Source organism: Oncorhynchus clarkii, chromosome 19 (genome assembly GCF_045791955.1).
Source record: "Oncorhynchus clarkii lewisi isolate Uvic-CL-2024 chromosome 19, UVic_Ocla_1.0, whole genome shotgun sequence".
NCBI lineage: Eukaryota > Metazoa > Chordata > Actinopteri > Salmoniformes > Salmonidae > Oncorhynchus > Oncorhynchus clarkii.
Window position 1 is genome coordinate 4,836,238 of NC_092165.1, and position 20,408 is coordinate 4,856,645.

The window sequence follows — 20,408 nt, forward strand, 5'->3', positions numbered from 1 at the left end:
GACTACTATTCTACTTTTCCTCCTGTTCAAGAGTATAGAAATCCTCAGAATTTCATTGATAATTTTAGCGTAATTATTTCTATATAGTCTATACTTTCTCACTCTGAACTTCTAACTCCAGTGGGAAGGGTGTGACTTCTTGACAACGATCACAATGGCTCCAACCTGCAGCAATTAGGATGAAGTGCCTTGTTCAAGGGCACAACATATTTTTCACCTTGTCCGCTCCGGTATTCAAACCTGCAACCTTTGGTTATTGGCACAACACTGTAACCTCGAGGCTGCCTGCCTCTACCTTACCCCTAACTACAGTGCCCGTTAATATTGAGGCTACCTGCCTCTACCTACAGTGCCCTTTTTCAGGTGCGAGCTGAAAATCTACGTTTTCACATTGCATTTGTTTTAGGGGGTAGGAGAATTGACGAGGAGAAAACTCAAAATAACTTTGATTGCTTTAATTATAATTTTTTTACACTGCAAATTGTAACTATTTTTAATGCCATGAGAGGTAGCGGATCCAGCCAAATAGGTTCTGGAATCCATCAGTCCAAAACTGAGGTGCTGTTCCTGTTCCTGCAGAATCCAGCTCAAATAAAACAATGATACAGTAAAACACATTACCACATTACCACATTACCAAAGATCTGACTTTAATAACTTGTTATTCAGAACATGTTCAGTGGTGGAAGAGACCCTCCACAGTTGCTGCAGTGTTTGTTCTACTGGCTGTGATCATAGGCCTGTGGGATTCCTGTAAGTGAACATTGTTTTTTACTAAAACATTTGTAGTCAATGTTGTGACAGTTACACATTTTGATTGAGTTTTCCCTTTTACAGATGCAGCTGCAGAGAGAGACCAGCTACAGACAATTTACAACACCCTGACTAAAGAGAGAGACCAGCTACAGAATAGTCTAAATACAAGGACCACAGAGAGAGACCAGCTACAGAATAGTCTAAATACCAGGACCACAGAGAGAGACCAGCTACAGAATAGTCTAAATACCAGGACCACAGAGAGAGACCAGCTACAGAATAGTCTAACTACCAGGACCACAGAGAGAGACCAGCTACAGAATAGTCTAAATACCAGGACCACAGAGAGAGACCAGCTACAGAATAGTCTAAATACCAAAACCACTGAAATAGACAAGTTGATGAAGAGACTGAACACTATAACTATGGAGCATGACCAGCTACAGAAGGATATAGGTAAGGATAGACCTGTCCCCCACATGCCACAGGAGATCAGAGTTAATCAGAACTACCTACCTCGAACACCCTCAGATTTAGGTTTGTCAGTCAAGGAAGTTAGATAAATTGTTGTTGGACATTTTTTTATAATTCACCAGTGGCCTTGTGGTTAGTCCGCCCTGAGATTGGAAGTCTGGGAGTTTGATCCCCGACCGAGTCATATGAAAGGCTGTAAAATGTTACCCGATGAGTGTCTGATTGGCACTCAGCATAAAGGAGATAAAGCAGAGGTCCTACGATAGACTAGTGTCCAGCGGGTGTACTTACATTTTTATTTTATTTAAACAGGATCAACTAGGACCAATGTCTCATTTGCAGTAGAGCCCTGTTTTCAATACAAATAAATAAAACACATACATGCACAACTACTTAGACACAAGACATATACACCTTAAGAAAACAATCACAATGAACAGTTAAAAACTGTTCCACATGTAAGGTGCATCACAACTGAAGGGACATTTTCTGATCTGTGTAGAAACTGGGGATCTGAAGTGTAATGTAATTAATTGACCCAGTTTTATAATGAGTAATTCTAGAAGAGACTAGAGACTAGAGACTGAGAGTGTTTACTTGAACATCAAGCTGCCTCTACAGAAACAGGAGACTAGATCCTATGAGCTGTTCTGGCCCCTCATAAGCCAAGGCTCATGCAAAGCTACTTATTGAATGTGTGAATAAATAATAGTTGCAAAAGTTATGTTTAACGTGTAAATGTCAGATACACTGAACAAAAATATAAACGCAACATGTAAAGTGTTGGTCTCATGTTTCATGAGCAGAAATAAAAGATACCAGAAATGCTCCAAAAGCCAGTTTCTCTCAAATGCTCAAATTTGTTTTCATCTCTGTTAGTGAGCATTTCTCCTTTGCCAAGATGATCCGGTCCACCTGAAAGGTGTGGCATATCCACCATCTCCTATCCTTCTCCACCGCCCCTCCCTCGCTTTCTTCTCTCTCATGCTCCTCCACTCAGTTGCCTTCTTCCGCCGCTTTTCCTGGTTCTCCTACTCCCGTGCCTTCCGTTTCCTTCTCTCTTCCATCCGCCGCTTCTTGATCCTCCTCCTTCCTTGCGACCCTCCCCTCTGGACCTGTACTCTGGTCATGAGGCGTGCTTCCTTCCCCTCCTCTTCTTCCCCCGCTCCTGCTCCCCCCCCCAGCCACAGACGCGTATGACCTCTGACAAGCCGGGCACCCCCGCCACAGGTGTGCCACACCCGTGGCACGCCTTAGGCTCGTCACAATCCTTCGCCTTGTGCTCCCCAGATCCACAAAATCTGCATTTTCTTGCGCTGCACGAGGCGAGGATGTGGCCGTAGGCCATACAGCGCCTGCAAAATGGAGGCTGACGTGCATAAAACAACGTCCCCCTGTCAGCCCCCAGGGAGAACATAGCAGGAGGATGGAGGTAGCCACCATGTCCCTTTGGGTCCTCCCTGAGGAGGGCCTGGAAGCCTCTCCTCCCATTCCAAAACCCAAGGGAGTCTTTGAGGTGCCTTGCTGAGGAGACGTTATCCATGTATCTCCCCAGAAAGGCCCTCACCTTTTCGTTCTTAACGTATGGGTTGTAAATGTTGACAGTTACAACCCTAATGTTGTTCCTCGCCAGGCTTGTTATTTCATAGTGGCTCATCGGCCTCTCACCTCCCACTGCTCTTGCCCTTCTCAGGATATCATCGTGTTTCTCCTCTGTATGTAGTGCCACGTCGTATGCTCCCTCCCGTTGGAGTTGCCTTGGAAACAAAACACGTCCTTCACCGTCAGCTTTAGAATCCCCATCAAAATTGTCCTTCCAAAAGTTTCCCGTCCTAAAGGCTCCAACTCCTTTTCCTTCCAAGCAAACCGACTCGTGTTAGCCAGCCCAATCCCAGGGACCGACCGTGTTGATAGATTTTGCACCATCTCCGCAAGGACAGAGCCTGGGCGCAAACCCAGAGTCTCTGGTGGCACAGCTGGCACTGCAGTACAGCGCCCTTAACCACTGCGCCACCCGGGAGGCCATGTTCTTTTTATTTTAAATAACATTTGAGTGTCAAAGTCATAGTAAATGTCATTCAAGTAACACCTATGGTAAATGTCAAACTTCTAGGGTCCTGTCCTGAAGGATGGAGAAGGTTTGGCTGCAGCTGTTACTACCTCTCTACTGAGAGGAAATCCTGGAAGGAGAGTAGACAGGACTGTCTGGAGAGAGGAGCAGATCTGGTTATCATTAACAGTGAAGAGGAACAGGTGAGAGACAGACATGTATCTAGCACTGCATCTCACTAGACACTCTGGTTCGAATCCAGGCTGTATCACAACCAGCCGTGATTGGGAGTCCCATAGGGCGGCGCACAATTGGCCCGGCGTCGTCTGGGTTTGACCGGTGTAGGCCGTCATTGTAAATAAGAATTTGTTCTCAGCTGATTTGCCCGATTGAATAAAACATAAATGAGTTAAACTGTACCAATGTTTTTTCTGTTCCACAACAGACATTCATCAATGGGTTTGAATCAGTCACTTTTGCCTGGATTGGTCTGACTGACTCTGTTACTGAGGGGACCTGGAAATGGGTGGACGGCACCCCACTGACCACCCCAAGGTAAGAGACTACTGCTCTATAGTAACACTGACCACCCCAAGGTAAGAGACTACTGCTCTATAGTAACACTGACCACCCCAAGGAAAGTGACTACTGCTCTAATAACACTGACCACCCCAAGGTAAGAGACTACTGCTCTATAATAACACTGACCACCCCAAGGTTAGAGACTACTGCTCTATAATAACACTGACCACCCCAAGGTAAGAGACTCCTGCTCTAATAACACTGACCACCCCAAGGTAAGAGATGACTGCTCTATAATAACACTGACCACCCCAAGGTTAGAGACTACTGCTCTATAATTACACTGACCACCCCAAGGTAAGAGACTCCTGCTCCATAGTAACACTGACCACCCCAAGGTAAGAGACTCCTGCGCTATAGTAACAATGACCACCCCAAGGAAAGAGACTACTGCTCTAATAACACTGACCACCCCAAGGTAAGAGACTACTGCTCTATAATAACACTGACCACCCCAAGGTAAGAGACTACTGCTCTAATACCACTGACCACCCCAAGGTAAGAGACTCCTGCTCTAATAAAACACTGACCACCCCAAGGTAAGAGACTACTGCTCTATAATAACACTGACCACAGTGGAAGAAGTAGGACTGATTCTGTGTTGTTCATACTCTAGGTTCTGGGAGAGTGGTAAGTCTAACTCTGTGTTGTTCATACTCTAGGTTCTGAAATAGAGGTCAGTCTAACTATGTGTTGTTCTACTACAGGTATTGGTGGAGTGGAGAGCCTGATGGTTGGAGAGACCAGAACTGTGTGGAAATATACATGTTGTCAGGCCAAGGAGTATGGAGGGATTATGATTGTACCTTTTCACAACAATGGATCTGTGAGAAATAGGCTTCTCATAGGTACTTTCTCTGCACTGCTGATTAATGAACTCTACTGTATGTTAATGATGTTCTGAAGACTGGTTTGATTTGATAGAATTGTACTCAACTACAGCTAGGAGAGAAACACATACAAACACATTCACACACACGAAGATAGTGATCTGAACCAGAGTCTCGCACAGGAGAAGCCAACGTCTTAATTAGACAAAGAGGAAATTCCCTTTCGGGCCGAGAGCTGACACTGATTTTGAAGTTGCAGGCAGGGCTACCTCATCACATGACTATGAGCAACCAATCATGACCGAGTCATGTCCTCTACACAAGCTTTCACATAATTAATTTGTCAAACAATGATGTGTAGAATAGGGGTGTAATATCATTCAATTGCCGCTGTCAATCAATTACTGTTGTTTTACACTTCAAATACATTTAAAATGACTATATGTTTCAGGTAAACAGTATGTTTGCTTCTTGTGCTTTATCATTCTGAACATAAACTATGTGTTCTTCCTGCTAATTCAATAAATCATTCAACCGAGATTAAAGACATTTCCTGTCTAGTACATTATTGTTCTCTACTATGTTTAAGCTAACATGGAATCTAGAAGGACAAGACACTCTCTGCCACTTTAGGATAGAGAGTGAATGTTACTGTTTACATTTGGACTCATATCTTGTTAACTTCCTGCTTGTGGTGACAACACCAGAATGTAGGGTTGGATCATAAATCACCATCATTTATCAAAACAGTGTCTATGGTTTTGTTACTAAACTAACTAGGACTAATCATTGACTACAGTAGAACAGGTGGCAAATACCTCCAGTTATCAGAGAGACAGCCTTAGGCAGGGTTTTGTTGGTGTGTGTGCATGAAATTGACAGAATGCATGAGATTCATCTAATAGGGTATAAATCATTGGAGGCTGCTGAGGAGGACGGCTCATAATAATGTCTGGAACAGAGCAAATAGAATGGCATCAAACACAGAAACCATACGCTTGATGTATTTGATACCATTCCACTAATTCTTCACCAGCCATGACAAGCCCGTCCTCCACAATTAAGGGTCCACCAATAAACATGTGTGACCGGCCTAGAGGAGCTGCAGCCTGTGCTAATTCAACACTACACTACACAACACTAACCCAATACACCTGGGCTCTTTCTCAGTCTTCTAAACATCTGTCTTCTCCTTCACTGATCTGGAAGAGTTGACCAGGTGAAAGTTAAGCAAATCTAATGAGCTTCCTTCCACCATATTGTTTTCACCTGTTAAGCCAATCAGTGCAGAGGTAGGGGAGGAGACAAGGACAGGGAGACTATAGTGAAAGAGCCTCTGGCCACATTCAGATGTCAAACTTGGTCAAAAGTTGCAGATATAAATTATATCAATAAAGCGGAATTGATTCCTTATTCTACATGTCAGAGAGGCGTGTTTTTTTTTTACTACATACTATATTTAAGTTCCTAAAACGTTGCATCCTGCTGAACGGGACTCTGGTCTGGTCACATGTCCATAGATTACGTACCAAGTCCACCATCTACTGGTCAATTATTATACTGCTAAAACTTTCCTCATTGACTAGTTTCTAACAAAGATATGCATTACCCCTTGACAACTGACAGGGGGCGCTGTTTTGAAGCCTCTGCACATTCATTTTGGTGCTACTCCATTGTAAAGATTTTGGAAGATACAGAAATGCATTTATTAATGTCTACATTCAAATGGCAATTATTATATTAGATCATTTAAAGCATACTTTAAAATTATATTAAATTAAGATGGGGTTGAGGTCAGGGCTCTGTGCAGGCCAGTCAATTTCTTCCACACAGATTTCAACAACCAATTTCTGCATTGACCTCGCTTTGTGCCCGGGGGCATTGTCATGCTCAAACAGCAAAGAAAATTGTTCCTCCTCCACCAAACTTTACAGTTGGCACTATGCATTGAGGCAGGTAGTGTTCTCCTGTCATCCCCCAAACTCAGATTTGTCCATCAGAATGCCAGAAGGTGAAGCGTGATTCATCACTCCAGAGAACGCGTTTCCACTGCTCCAGAGTCCAATGTCAGCAAGCTTTACACCACTCCACCCGATGCTTGGCATTGCACATGGCCACGTTGAAAGTCACCGATAAAAGCACTCACAATCCTTATTAGCCGTACAGTTTGTATTATTTATGACAATATACTACATCCAGTATATAAGGCCTTTCTTTGAGGGCCTTGTTATTCAGAAAATCTCCCTGAAAAATGCTATATGGTTATGTTTTTTCCCCATGTCATTTTGTTTGATTAGAAATAGTGAAAATAGCCAAAGTATTTCTGACCCCTGAACCTACAGTGTAGCGCTACCACCTGAGCTTAGGTTTCCCATCGCTTAAGGTTTGTTAAAATAGAGCCCTAGGTGTTCTAGCTAGAAAATGGGGGACTATGTACAAAAAGTGCTGTCATTCCTAAATGGATGAAAATACCCTCAAATTAAAGGTGACATTGTTTGATTTCAAATGCAAACTTTTAGAATAAAGAGTCAAAAGAATAAAAAAATATTCACTGTCCCAATCATTAAAAAGGGCACTGTATCTCAAGGAATGCTTTTCCAAGAGTCTTGAAGGAGTTCCAATATATGCTGAGCACTTGTGTTGGCTACTTTTCCTTCACCTTGCGGTCCAACTCATCCCAAACCATCTCAACTGGTTTGAGGTCGGGTGAAGTTATTAAGGATACTTTGGATAGTGTATCAATACACCCAGTCACTACAATACAGGCGTTATTTCCTAACTCAGTTGCCAGAGAGGAAGGAAACCATTCAGTGATTTTACCATGATGCCAAATGTGAATTTAAAACCATTACAGAGTTGAATTGCTGTGATAGGAGAAAACTGAGGATGGATCAACAACGTTGTAGTTACTCCACAATACTAACCTAAATGACAGACTGAAAAGAAGGAAGCCTGTACAGAATACAAAATATTCCGAAACATGCATCCTGTTTGCAATAAGGCACTTAAGTAAAACTGCAAAAAATGTGGCAAAGAAATGAAATAGAAAGTACAAGTACAAAGCATTATGTTTGTGGCAAATCCATTACAACACATAACTGTATATCCCTCTTCATATTGTCAAGCCTGGTGGTGGCTGCATCATGCTATGGGTATCCTTGTCATTGTAAAAGAATAAGGATAAAAGTAAATGGAATGCAGCTTTAAGGACAGGTGAAATCCTAGATGAAAACCTGGTTGAGTCTGCTATCCTACAGACATCAGTAGACAAATTCACCTTTCAGCAATAACCTAAAACACAAGGTCAAATATACACTGTAATTGTTACCAAGATGACATTAAATGTTCCCGGGTGGCCTAGTTACATTTTTGACTTAAATATATGGGAAGACTTGAAAATGGCTGTCCAGCAATGATCAACAACCAACTTAACAGAGCTTGAAGAATTAAAAAAATAATAATGTGCAACTATTGTACAATCCAGGTGTGCAAAGATCTTAGAGACTTACTCAGTAATACTCACAGATGTAATTGCTGCCAAAGGTGATTTTAACACTCAGGGGGCTGAAAACGTATGTAAATGAGATATTTCTGTATTTCATTTTCAATAAGTTGGCAAACATTTCTAAAAACATGTTTTCACTTCGTCATTATAGGATATTGTGTGTAGATTTGTAAAACATAATTCATTTTGAATTCAGGCTGTAATACAACTAAATGTGAACTACTGTGTTTGGGATTATAGCACTGTTATCATATACTGATTATTGCTGATAGGACTCATTCATATAAACATAATGACACAACTTTTCAGTACAGGAGAGAAAAGTGTATTGCATCTTTGTTAAAGATGCACAATGTAAAGAATGACTTCTGATTATTTTTTTAAAATCTCTGCATTCTTTAATTGTATAAAAATGGATGCAACATATCTCAGTTTAATGAATAAATATGTAACACTTCATCATTAAATACTTTTTAAAATAATTGTTTATAGAAAAATTAATTAACACATAAAAAATAAATACAACTCATTGAATGAACATTATTTCTAATTGTGGTGATTTCTCCCAAATAAACTACAATAAGTATGAACACATAGAGAGGAAATGGAAAGCAAAAGGAGAGCGAGAGAGGCGAGAGAGCGAAGAGGCGAGAGAGCGAGGAGCGAGAGGTGTAGAAAGAGCAGGTTGAGAGAAAATACGTTCTGGCATTTAATCTTTGTGCTCTTCAGATACACACAAAACCAATCTCTTCATATCATAAACGCATTGAATATAATTCACACTGGGTCTCTGTACCTCTGAACTCATCCCTGAGCTCCTTCACTCTCGTCATGTCTGCTTTCTGACAACGTTTTAGGACCATCAGCTCCACAAAGACCTCTGCTTTTACCTGGAGGAACAAAGGAGTGATTACAACTGTCGCAGGGATGACAAAAAAGAGAATAGGAATACTGTACATTTTCTGGTCTATGTTTGTTGGTATGTTAACAGCATTTAACCACGAGCTGAAGACATTTCAACTTGGTGAACCATTTGAATGTAGAATAAATATTTTAAATAAAGCTTGCGGCGTATGCCAAGATTTATCAGATGCGTTGTTATTTCCAGATGTTTTTAATTTATTTGACACCAGAAAAATGACAATTATCAGAACTACATACTCTGGCTCTTAGAAAACGTAGAACTGTTTTTTAAAGAGTCGTTTGAAGCTGAAAGTGCGTCGGTTACAGTTAACGAGACAGTTGAGTGGACAACAGTCCAAGAATGGAACAAAAAGTGCTAAGATTGTTGTGGAAAACGAGTCTGATGAATCGTTCCTTGTTGGAATACGCTTTTTTGGATAACAATGTTAAGGGTGAAAGAGTTGAGGTGTCAAGCAAATCTATTTTGTGGTGGTGGTGAAGAACATTGAAAGGGCAAGAGGCCACAGTTCTGAAGAAGATGCACCACAACCAGTTGCAAATGTTATACTTCAATCAAGTGATCTGGATAAAGTATTGTGAAAAAGGTGGATTTTGTAGAATGTATCGCCACTGTTATTAAATGTCCTCCACAAGTGTCCAAGAAGCTGGACATCATTATATCCGCAGCCGATACGTTTTTGGGTCTCCTTGCAGTGCAAGGACTACTCTCGCCTGGAAATGTCCCGCAATCACATGATCCTTCTGAGCCAGTGTAGGGATACCTGTTAAAAAAATATTATTATTATCCACCTGTACAGTAGGTGGCGGAATGCACATATAATTGTTGCGAATGCCATTAAGACAAAGAAGAAGGTACATTTGACAACTATTTTATGTAGCTCTACCTGAGGCTTCTCGACAGCGGGATAAATGGTAGGTTAATAATATTTCTATTATATAAGTCAGGTGTAACATTCTATAGGAGTCCATTTTTATTTATCCCAAAGAAACGTGAAGATAATAGCCCGATTTTCAACTTCTTTCTAATAAACGTCAGGTAAAAACACAAACACCCAACTAGGCCCACTATGGCGGTGTGGCCACAAAGTCTACAAAAGGTTTTCTCTTTTACACGCGATCAGACGCTGAGATGTGTTTTGTTAAGCCGATATATTATATTTATCCTAAAATAATACATGCTTATGTTGAAAGAAACAATAAGCGATAGTGTTAGTGTATTTCTTGCTAACTTTGATAGGCGGTCATGTCATTGAGTGCTCTATAGGCCTTATTGAGTTCTATTACATTTGTAGTGTCCGAATACCCATCAGATTTGAAGGAAAAATATGTAGCCGAAGTCAGGCGACTAAGGATACAAATTCATTGTTTTTATTAATGACATGTTTTAAGAAACTGTTGAACAATGTAGTGACTTTTGAAATAAGTTACACGTTGGTTGAAATTTTGTTTGTTGGCTACAAATGTATTTATTTGTTATTTAGCCGTTATTTAACTAGACAAGTTAGTTAAGAACAAATTCTTATTTACAATAACGGCAGGGTTGGTATAATTTGTGGAACGTTCCAACAGGAATCTGTTCCAAAGACTTCAAGTACACGGTTGTCAACAAACATGTTCAAAGTAGCATGGTCAATTCACGTAGCTAATTAGCTGGCGAATAGGAATCAACTCACCACGTAGCTTATTCTTTATGTTTGTCCACAGGCTACCAGAGTGAGGAAATACTTTTTTCAGAATAAACATGGTGAGTGAAAAACTTAATGAAATAGCCCAGTCCCCACCCGGTATTTTATTTTGCCGCTATAAAACTTTATATGCGTTGTTTGTTGGCAACCTTGTTATTTGCTAAGTTTTTGGAACAGATTCCTGTTGGAACGTTCCACAAACTATACCCACCCCTATATGCTATCTAACTACCCAACATTCATTGGCTTGATTACTCACATCATGCTAAGTTAAGTGCTATAGTCTTTGCACATTCTCAATAGACATTGTTAATTCGGGTGTGTTTGTAAATTCGCTCTGGCTATCTACTCTGATTTCAGAGCCCTCTCCTCTGAGTGTGCCTGAGCGCAGAATAACTGATGAATTTACGAAGGCTGAACACCCCTTGAATATGACCGGTGTAAGTAATCTTAGGCGAAAAGGCGTTATTAAGTTGTTGCCAGCAGCACAGCTACAGTCACCAATGAGTTGGATAACATGAAAACAGCCTAACCAGCTCAGCTAGAGTGAATAAAATGGCCAGAGTGAGGTGTTCTCTCATTTATGTCTGGGAGTAGCTACTGTAGCAAGCTAGCCAACGTTAGTCAGTTAGCTTGGGAGCTTGACTGCCGTTGTGAGGCCAGAACGCTTTGATCAACCCTACTACACCCTGGCCAGAGCGTCCAGTGTGCGCTCTGAACTCTCCGGGAGCGAAACGCTCTGAATTTACAAATGGGCAATCTGACAACGCTCTGAATTTACTGTCGCCCGGACCGAAATTTGGCACTCCAGATTAAATTTACGAACACACCCTAGGTAAGTATTATACAGTATGTTAGTATGCGGCACTGGTTCCCAAACTTTTTATAGTCCTGTACCCCTTCAAACATTCAACCTCCAGCTCTACCCCCTCTAGCACCAGTGTCAGTGCACTCTCAAATGTTGTTTTTGCCATCATTGTAAGCCTGCCACACACACTCTATATGATACATTTATTAAACATAAGAATGAGTGTGAGTTTTTGTCACAACCTGGCTTGTGGGAAGTGACAAAGTGCTCTTACAGGACCAGGGAACAAATAATAATAAATCATTTTGCTCTTTATTTAGCCATCTTACATATAAAACCTTATTTGTTCATCAAATTGTACAAAAAATACATCATCCAGATAGGCCAGTCGTGTGAGAAACTCATCATCATGCAAGCGGTCAGACAAGTGAAAATTATGGTCAGTAAAAACTTTAAGCTCGTCTCTCAATTTAAAAAAAATTGCCCCTTGATAACCAGCGCACTTCTGTATATTGTAAAAGCGTTACATAGTCGCTGCCCATATCATTGCATAGTGCAGAAAATACACGAGAGTTCAGGGGCCTTGCTTTAACAAAGTTAACCATTTTCACTGTAGTGTCCAAAATGTATTTCAAGCTGTCAATCATCCTCTTGGTGGATGCTGCAGTGTACCCAAGTGGTGTAGGGAGCAACCACTTGCACGCACGCTACCACTCCACTATGTCTCCCTGTCATGGCTTTTGCACCATCAGTACAGATACCAACACATCTTGACCACCAAAGTCCAATTGATGTCACAAAGCTGTCCAGTACTTAAAAAATATCCTCTCCTGTTGCCCTGGTTTCCAGTGGTTTGCAGAAGAGGATGTCTTCCTTAATTGACCCCCCATAAACGTAACAGACATTTAACAGGAGCTGTGCCAGGCACGCCACGTCTGTTGACTCATCCAGCTGTAACGCATAGAGTTCACTGGCTTGTATGCGAAGCAGTAATTGTTTAAAAACTGAATCGATTGGATTCAGGTCTGGACTTTGACTTGGCCATTCTAACACCTGGATATGTTTATTTTTGAACCATTCCATTGTAGATTTTGCTTTATGTTTTGGATCATTGTCTTGTTGGAAGACAAATCTCCGTCCCAGTCTCAGGTCTTTTGCAGACTCCATCAGGTTTTCTTCCAGAATGGTCCTGTATTTGGCTCCATCCATCTTCCCATCAATTTTAACCATCTTCCCTGTCCCTGCTGAAGAAAAGCAGGCCCAAACTATGATGCTGCCACCACCATGTTTGACAGTGGGGATGGTGTGTTCAGCTGTGTTGCTTTTACGCCAAACATAACGTTTTGCATTGTTGCCAAAAAGTTAAATTTTGGTTTCATCTGACCAGAGCACCTTCTTCCACATGTTTGGTGTGTCTCCCAGGTGGCTTGTGGCAAACTTTAAACGACACTTTTTATGGATATCTTTAAGAAATGGCTTTCTTCTTGCCACTCTTCCATAAAGGCCAGATTTGTGCAAAATACGATTGATTGTTGTCCTATGGACAGAGTCTCCCACCTCAGCTGTAGATCTCTGCAGTTCATCCAGAGTGATCATGGGCCTCTTGGCTGCCTCTCTGATCAGTCTTCTCCTTGTATGAGCTGAACGTTTAGAGAGACGGCCAGGTCTTGGTAGATTTGCAGTGGTCTGATACTCCTTCCATTTCAATATTATCGCTTGCACAGTGCTCCTTGGGATGTTTAAAGCTTGGGAAATATTTTTGTATCCAAATCCGGCTTTAAACTTCTTCACAATAGTATCTCGGACCTGCCTGGTGTGTTCCTTGTTCTTCATGATGCTCTCTGCGCTTTTAACGGACCTCTGAGACTATCACAGTGCAGGTGCATTTATACGGAGACTTGATTACACACAGGTGGATTGTATTTATCATCATTAGTCATTTAGGTCAACATTGGATCATTCAGAGATCCTCACTGAACTTCTGGAGAGAGTTTGCTGCACTGAAATGAAAGGGGCTGAATAATTTTGCACGCCCAATTTTTCAGTTTTTGATTTGTTAAAAAAGTTTGAAATATCCAATAAATGTCGTTCCACTTCATGATTGTGTCCCACTTGTTGTTGATTCTTCACAAAAAAAATAAAGTTTTATATCTTTATGTTTGAAGCCTGAAATGTGGCAAAAGGTCGCAAAGTTCAAGGGGGCCGAATACTTTCGCAAGGCACTGTATTTGACATTATTTCGCTGAACACTAGATGGTTTCATTTTATTTTTGGCAGTGAACCGAAGCTATTCAGGCGAGGGGAAAAACACCACCCTAATGTACAGCCCTATTGGAGAATCTAAATGGACAGTTTGAAAATGTGAAACACATTTTTATTTGGCATAACCCCGACAGCATTGCCCGTATCCCAGTTTGGGAATAGCCTGTATGGGGTATTCAAACGCAGCTCAGGATTTACTTTTTGTAGCAGGTTGATAAGGAGAAATTATGCAGCAAGTTAGGACAATTAACATAGTAGGTTAGGATAATCGGGTTAAGGTTAGGAAAAGGGTTAGGGTTAACTTAAATGCAAAAAGAAATCAACGGCTGACGTCAATTAGACATCAACTGTATCCCGTCTAGCCATGACCAGGTTCAGGCAGATTGGTGTCCAACCTAAGCCTGGGTCATTTCTACAACGCGGTGTGTTTTCTGCCCCCAGAAAATATAACTTCTTATTAGTTTAAATGTGGATTCCAAAAGTCTTTAAATATGAGGTCCGGTGTCCTTAAAAACAAAAATATGGCTCTTTAAGGGGAATATTTTGTATTTTGAACACTTTTCTTCAGTGGATGTAGTTGTTTTTAACATGTGTTAACTGCTGGGATGAATAATACACTTGTTTTTGTAATTTTACTGTCAATAAAGTCTGTTTTTCTCTCTCTCTCTCTCTCATTATTCCATCACCAGTGCTGCCCCCTCCTGGTGAATCCATGTCCTGCTGCTGACATCAATATTTGACAGAAGTATTTGTGTCTCTGAGCTGTAGTTGTCCTCAGTGGCTGACAGGACCACAGACATTCAGTGACCTGGGGGTGTGACGGTGAAACAAGCTCAACAAGAGTGAAAGGTGGGCATCATCTTAAAATAAGCAGTCTCAAACCTGATGAAAGTACCAGTTCAACATGGCAACAGAGGGAGAAGATGGAAGACAAAGCAGATGGATCTCAGCATCCCTATCCAAAGGTACAGTGGATCTCAGCATCCCTATCCACAGGTACAGTAGGCCTCAGCATCCCTATCCACAGTTACAGTAGGCCTCAGCATCCCTATCCACAGTTACAGTAGGCCTCAGCATCCCTATCCACAGGTACAGTAGGCCTCAGCATCCCTATCCAGGTACAGTAGGTCTCAGCATCCCTATCCACAAGTACAGTAGGTCTCAGCAACCCTATCCACAGGTACAGTAGGCTAACTTGTGTTTTTATCCAGACTACATCAGTCATTCATTACTAGAGACATTTTTGGTCTCTGTCAAAAACAGCACATTCTCTATTCTAAACTAATCTTGGATTTTGTTCCAGTGGTCCCACCCAGAGATTTAAAGATAGACCATTTGGAAGAGACCTCCTTCACTCTCCACTGGTCCAAGGCTGAAGGGATGGAGAAAGTCCCACAGCGCTTCTTCATATCCAACTGCATCCCAGGAACAGACCCCCTCACAGCCGTTACTGACGACTGCCACAAAACCTTCTCAAACCTGCATCCTGGCACCGAGTACACTGTTAGTGTTGCAACTGTGCTGAGCAATGGGGAACAGAGTGAACCTGTCTCTACAACAGTCTGCACTAGTAAGAGATCTTCCCCTAATTACAGCTCATCATCTCTTTACCACTAAAGCCTCTCTCCAACCTTTTATCCAGTCGCTCCTTTCTGGGGAGGTTCCCATTGCTTGGAAGGCAGCCACGGTTTGTCCTTTATTTAAAGGAGATCAAGCTGATCCTAACTGTTATAGGCCTATTTCCATTTTGTGCTGTTTATCAGAAGTGTTGGAAAAACTTGTCAATAATCAGCTGACTGACTTTCTTGATGTCTGTGGTATCCTCTGGTATGCAATCTGCTTTCCGCTCAGGTTATAGATGTGTCACTGCAACCTTAATGATGTCACCATCACGCCCTTGATTCTAAGCAATGTTGTGCAGCCATCTTTTTTGACTTGGCCAAAGCTTTTGATACGGTAGACCATTCCATTCTTGTGGGCCAGCTAAGGAGTATTGGTGTCTCCGAGGGGTCTTTGGCCTGGTGTCTCCGAGGGGTCTTTGGCCTGGTGTCTCCGAGGAGTCTTTGGTCTGGTTTGCTAACTACCTCTCTCAAAGAGTGCAGTGTATAAAGTCAGAACAGCTTTCTCTACCCTTAACCTTGTTCTGAACATCTCCAAAACAAATGTGGTTTGATAAGAAGAATGCCCCTCTCCCCACAGGTGTCAAGCTCTAAACCCTCAGAGGTAGTAGTCACCTCATACAAGTCCTTAGGAGTATGGCTAGCCGGTATACTGTCCTTCTCTCTGCACATATCAAAGCTGCAGGCTAAAGTTAAATCTAGACTTGGTTAAATCTAGACTTAGTTTCCTCTGTCGTAATCGCTCCTCTTTCACCCTAGCTGCCAAACTAACCCTGATTCAGATGACCATCCTACCCATGCTAGATTACGGAGACATCATTTATAGATCGGCAGGCAAGGGTGGTCTCGAGCAGCTAGATATGCTCTAACATTCGGCCATCAGATTTGCCACCAATACTCCTTACAGGACACATCACTGCACTCTATATCATCTCTGTATACCTGTCTCAATGCTTATTTATAAAACCCTCTTAGACCTCACTTCCCCCCCTCCCTAGCTGAGATATCTACTGCAGCCCTCATCTTCCACATACAACACCTGTTCTGCCAGTCACATTCTGTTAAATGTCTCCAAAGCACACACATCCCTGGGTCACTCCTATTTTCAGTTCGCTGCAGCTAGCGACTGGAATGAGCTGCAACAAACACTCAAACTGGTATCTTCAATCAAAGACTCAGTCATGGACACTCTTACTGACAGTTGTGGCTGATTTCTGCGATGTATTGTTGTGTCTACCGTGCCCTTTGTGCTGTTGTCTGTGCCCAATAATGTTTGTACCATGTTGTATTGTTACCATTCTGTGTTGCCATGTGTTGCTGCTTTGCTATGTTGTCTTAGGTCTCTCTTTATGTAGTGTTGTCTCTCTTTATGTAGTGTTGTCTCTCTTTATGTAGTGTTGTCTCTCTTTATGTAGTGTTGTCTCGTGTGTGTTGTGTTATATAAATATATTTTTATCCCAGCCCCCGCAGGAGGCGTTTTCTTTTTAGTAGGCCGCCATTGTAAATAAGAATGTTTTTAACTAAGTTGCCTAGTTAAACAAATAAAAAATAAACGAACTACAACAATTGTTACATTACAAATATACATTTTGTTGCTTCTGTTCTGTTTCTAGCTTATTTCTTCCCATATCAAAAGCCCTGGATTTATTCTACTTTTCCATCTGGAGGGTTATAAACATTTAATAAAATAAAACTTTTACCGGTGGAAAAGTAGAGTGATGTGGTGACCATGAAATGGTTAAATCTATACCAAGAGTTAGTATCCATCCAAGTATACAGCTATATTCTCATATAGTACACGTTTCTAATATTGTCAGTCGTTTTCATTTCGAGTTAGTGTACTTTTAGCTAGCTAACGTTACGTATGATCTGTGTGTAGTTATAATATTCGTATATCAGAGCCTTTGCTGGTTATAGCTAGTTATGAACCTGGTTGGTTAGCTATCTGCAGATTCATGCAGGGTAGTAACGTCATGCGTTGGGGTTATGGTTCATTCTTTAGCTAGCTACAAGTCTTCGATACGAAAGACTCCACTATGCAAGTTACCATTTAAATAGAATGGTCATGTCACTGCGACAACTGTTGATAGATGTAGCTGGCAAATTCCCTCTAGCTGTCTACTCCGATTTCAGAGCACTCTCGTCTGTGTGCCAGAGGGCAGAATAACTGACCAATTTACGAACGCTCTACACTTGTTGAATGTGTCAGTAAACGTTGGTCATTTAAACATAATTAAATTGTTACCAGCAGCACAGTTACAGTCACCAATGTTCTGGATAACATAAAAACAACCTAACCAGCTCTGCTAGGGCGAGTGAAATGGTCACAGTGTGGTGTTCTCTCATTAATATCTGGATGTAGCTCCTAAACTAGCCAACGTTAGCCAGTTAGCTTGGGTGCTTGACTGCTGCTGTTAGGTCAGAACGCTCGGATCAATCCTACTTTAGGGCCATAGCTTCCAGTGTGCGCTCTGAATTTACAAACGGACATTCTGGCAACGCTCTGAGTTTACGAACACCCAGAGCACACTCTGGCACTCTAGATAAAAATTTATGAACACACCGTAGTATAAACCAGCTTTTAGTCTTGAAATGGTTAGCACATGGCCTCACATGTGAATCCCTAAAGAGATGGGTGAGGCTAAAGCTTAACAGGGGGTGAACGATGCTGAATGGGAGTAGACAAAGAGTATTCAAAGACCATTTTCTCAAAAGTGAGGTTACAAGTTTATGTAGTGTAAGTTATACAACTTTGTAGCTCTGAGTCTCTATTTTTATCCAATGTGAAAAAACACAATTTATTTTGCTGCATAAGACCGAATCGAGCCGGTCAGTCACATATTACCGGCAGTCATGGGTCATGACCTCAGTAATATTCCACATGACTACTGAGTTAAGGTCATCTATTTTTTGCACTCTGGACATGCTTTGGTAGTACCCAACTTGCAAACTACCAGCAGGTCCTAATGGCTTGGTACTCAGGGTTCTATTGTCCCTCTGACGTCAATGCAATCGAAAATCACATCAAACACTTAAACAGTATGTGCTTTTAAAACTCACCTCACTGTGATGACCAATTTGAAGAAAGAAGTTCAATAACAGGTTGAAACTGAATGGAAAACATGGTAATTGTGGATGTAGTTTCAAAGCGCAACACAACGAAATTAACAGCCCTTTCTAAGGTGATAATTCATTCAAAACACACATGAGCATTAGGTTTTACGTAGAGGCCTATATGAGCCCCAGCCCCCCAAAAGTAAAACTGAATTAAAATAATGATTATGTATTCTTCTTACGATAAAATTATATAAAATAATCGCACGGGACTTAAGCATATCTTGTCTGCTAAAATGAACAAGTCTACATGCTATGGCATGGCGCATAGCCAGATAATATACAGCAGAACTTCTGTTCTTCTGAAATACATTTTCTTCATATTATGTTCATTTAGTCCTGCCTAAAATACATCATTGATTTATTGTGATTGTGTATATTAAATTATTTTTTACACTTTAAAAAATGTAGATACTCCAATGGCACGTATCAGCGGCTTGTAGGTGTTGAGGCCTGGAGATGTTAAACGTGTTTACCATAAAAGTGAAATTAATATTCCAGGGGTTTATTTGCATAAATCACTGGAAACAACAGGCGCTTATTAGAGACAGGTTTCTATTTGAGCCAGCCGTCTATTTCCTTAATGCACACACCTTTTGCTCATTTGCATAGTTAATTGTTTAATTCCAGCATTCACTTCCAGCATTTTAATAAATATACTAATGTGTTATAATTTACCCGTCACATGTATTTTGTCTTAGTATGCCTTTATTTCAAATAAAAAAATAACTTCCTTGACAGAATATTCTCTTCTTTGACTGTGCATTTTCGGCAGCTGATTTCTTGTGGTCTGTACTCCCGAACTTCACTGTTTTTGTGCTTGCCAGTTAGCAGTGGTCAGCTGTTAACAGCCCATGGCTAGCAGTTTCTTACTGGCGAATTATTCATGAATTATTTAATGTATCGAATCAAACATTAAACATTGTAAATAATTCACGAATTCACGGTCAATTGCCATGAGACCGGCTGTCTATTGCATGACAATAAACAGCTGACTAAATGTCATGACCTCCACAGCTCTAGGTAAAACATCTTCTTAAAACATTATGGCAATCCTTAGTGCAACACCTAGCAGCCTAATCAAGAGATGTTGGCCTTTTGTGGAGGCTGAAAGAGGCATAGTTCAGACATTATCTGAGAGGAAGTTATGTATCTCTTTATTGAAAGCTGGGGGACTTTCTTTTTTTACAACTTTTACATTTTTCAGATTATTTAACTTATGAGAAATGTTAAGTGGGACATCTGTTAAACATTTAATTACATTTGAGTGTACAACACATTTTGCCCCCAGAACAGCCTCAATCCATCAGGGCATGGACTCTACTAGGTGTTGAAAGCGTTCTACAGGGATTCTGGCCCATGTTGACTCCAATTCTTTCCACAGTTGTCAAGTTGGCTGGATGTCCTTTGGGTGGTGGAACATTCTTGATACACACGGGAAACTGTTGAGCGTGAAAAACCCAGCAGCGTTGCAGTTCTTGACCCAAACTTATGCTCTTGGCACATACCATACCCCGTTCAAAGGCACTTAAATATTTCTGTCTTGCCCATTCACCCTCTGAATGGCACACACACAAAATCCTTCTTTAACCTGTCTCCTTCTTTAACCTGTCTCCTTCTTTAACCTGTCTCCTTTTTTAACCTGTCTCCTCTCCTTCATCTACACTGATTGAAGTGGATTTAACAAGTGACATTAATAAGGGATCATAACTTTAATGTGGATTCAACTGGTCAGTCTGTCATGAAAAGAGCAGGTATCCTTAATGTTTTGTACACTCAGTGTATATCTGGAGTTAAAC

General features: G+C 41.2%; 2 protein-coding genes across 2 annotated transcripts in view; both read left to right on the plus strand.

Annotated features, from left to right (window-relative positions):
• Window positions 1-5,241, plus strand: part of LOC139374626 (receptor-type tyrosine-protein phosphatase H-like) — a 30,507-nt gene extending 25,266 nt beyond the window's left edge. Inside the window, exons 9-13 of the mRNA XM_071115660.1 lie at window positions 670-753; window positions 838-1,212; window positions 3,344-3,483; window positions 3,726-3,835; window positions 4,570-5,241. Of these exons, the coding sequence (XP_070971761.1) occupies window positions 670-753; window positions 838-1,212; window positions 3,344-3,483; window positions 3,726-3,835; window positions 4,570-4,699 (839 nt within the window). The 3' untranslated portion in view covers window positions 4,700-5,241. The remainder of the gene's footprint in view (window positions 1-669; window positions 754-837; window positions 1,213-3,343; window positions 3,484-3,725; window positions 3,836-4,569) is intronic.
• A 4,731-nt stretch (window positions 5,242-9,972) lies between these two features.
• Window positions 9,973-20,408, plus strand: part of LOC139374628 (fibronectin-like) — a 29,166-nt gene continuing 18,730 nt past the window's right edge. Inside the window, exons 1-3 of the mRNA XM_071115661.1 lie at window positions 9,973-10,033; window positions 14,566-14,841; window positions 15,180-15,446. Of these exons, the coding sequence (XP_070971762.1) occupies window positions 14,781-14,841; window positions 15,180-15,446 (328 nt within the window). The 5' untranslated portion in view covers window positions 9,973-10,033; window positions 14,566-14,780. The remainder of the gene's footprint in view (window positions 10,034-14,565; window positions 14,842-15,179; window positions 15,447-20,408) is intronic.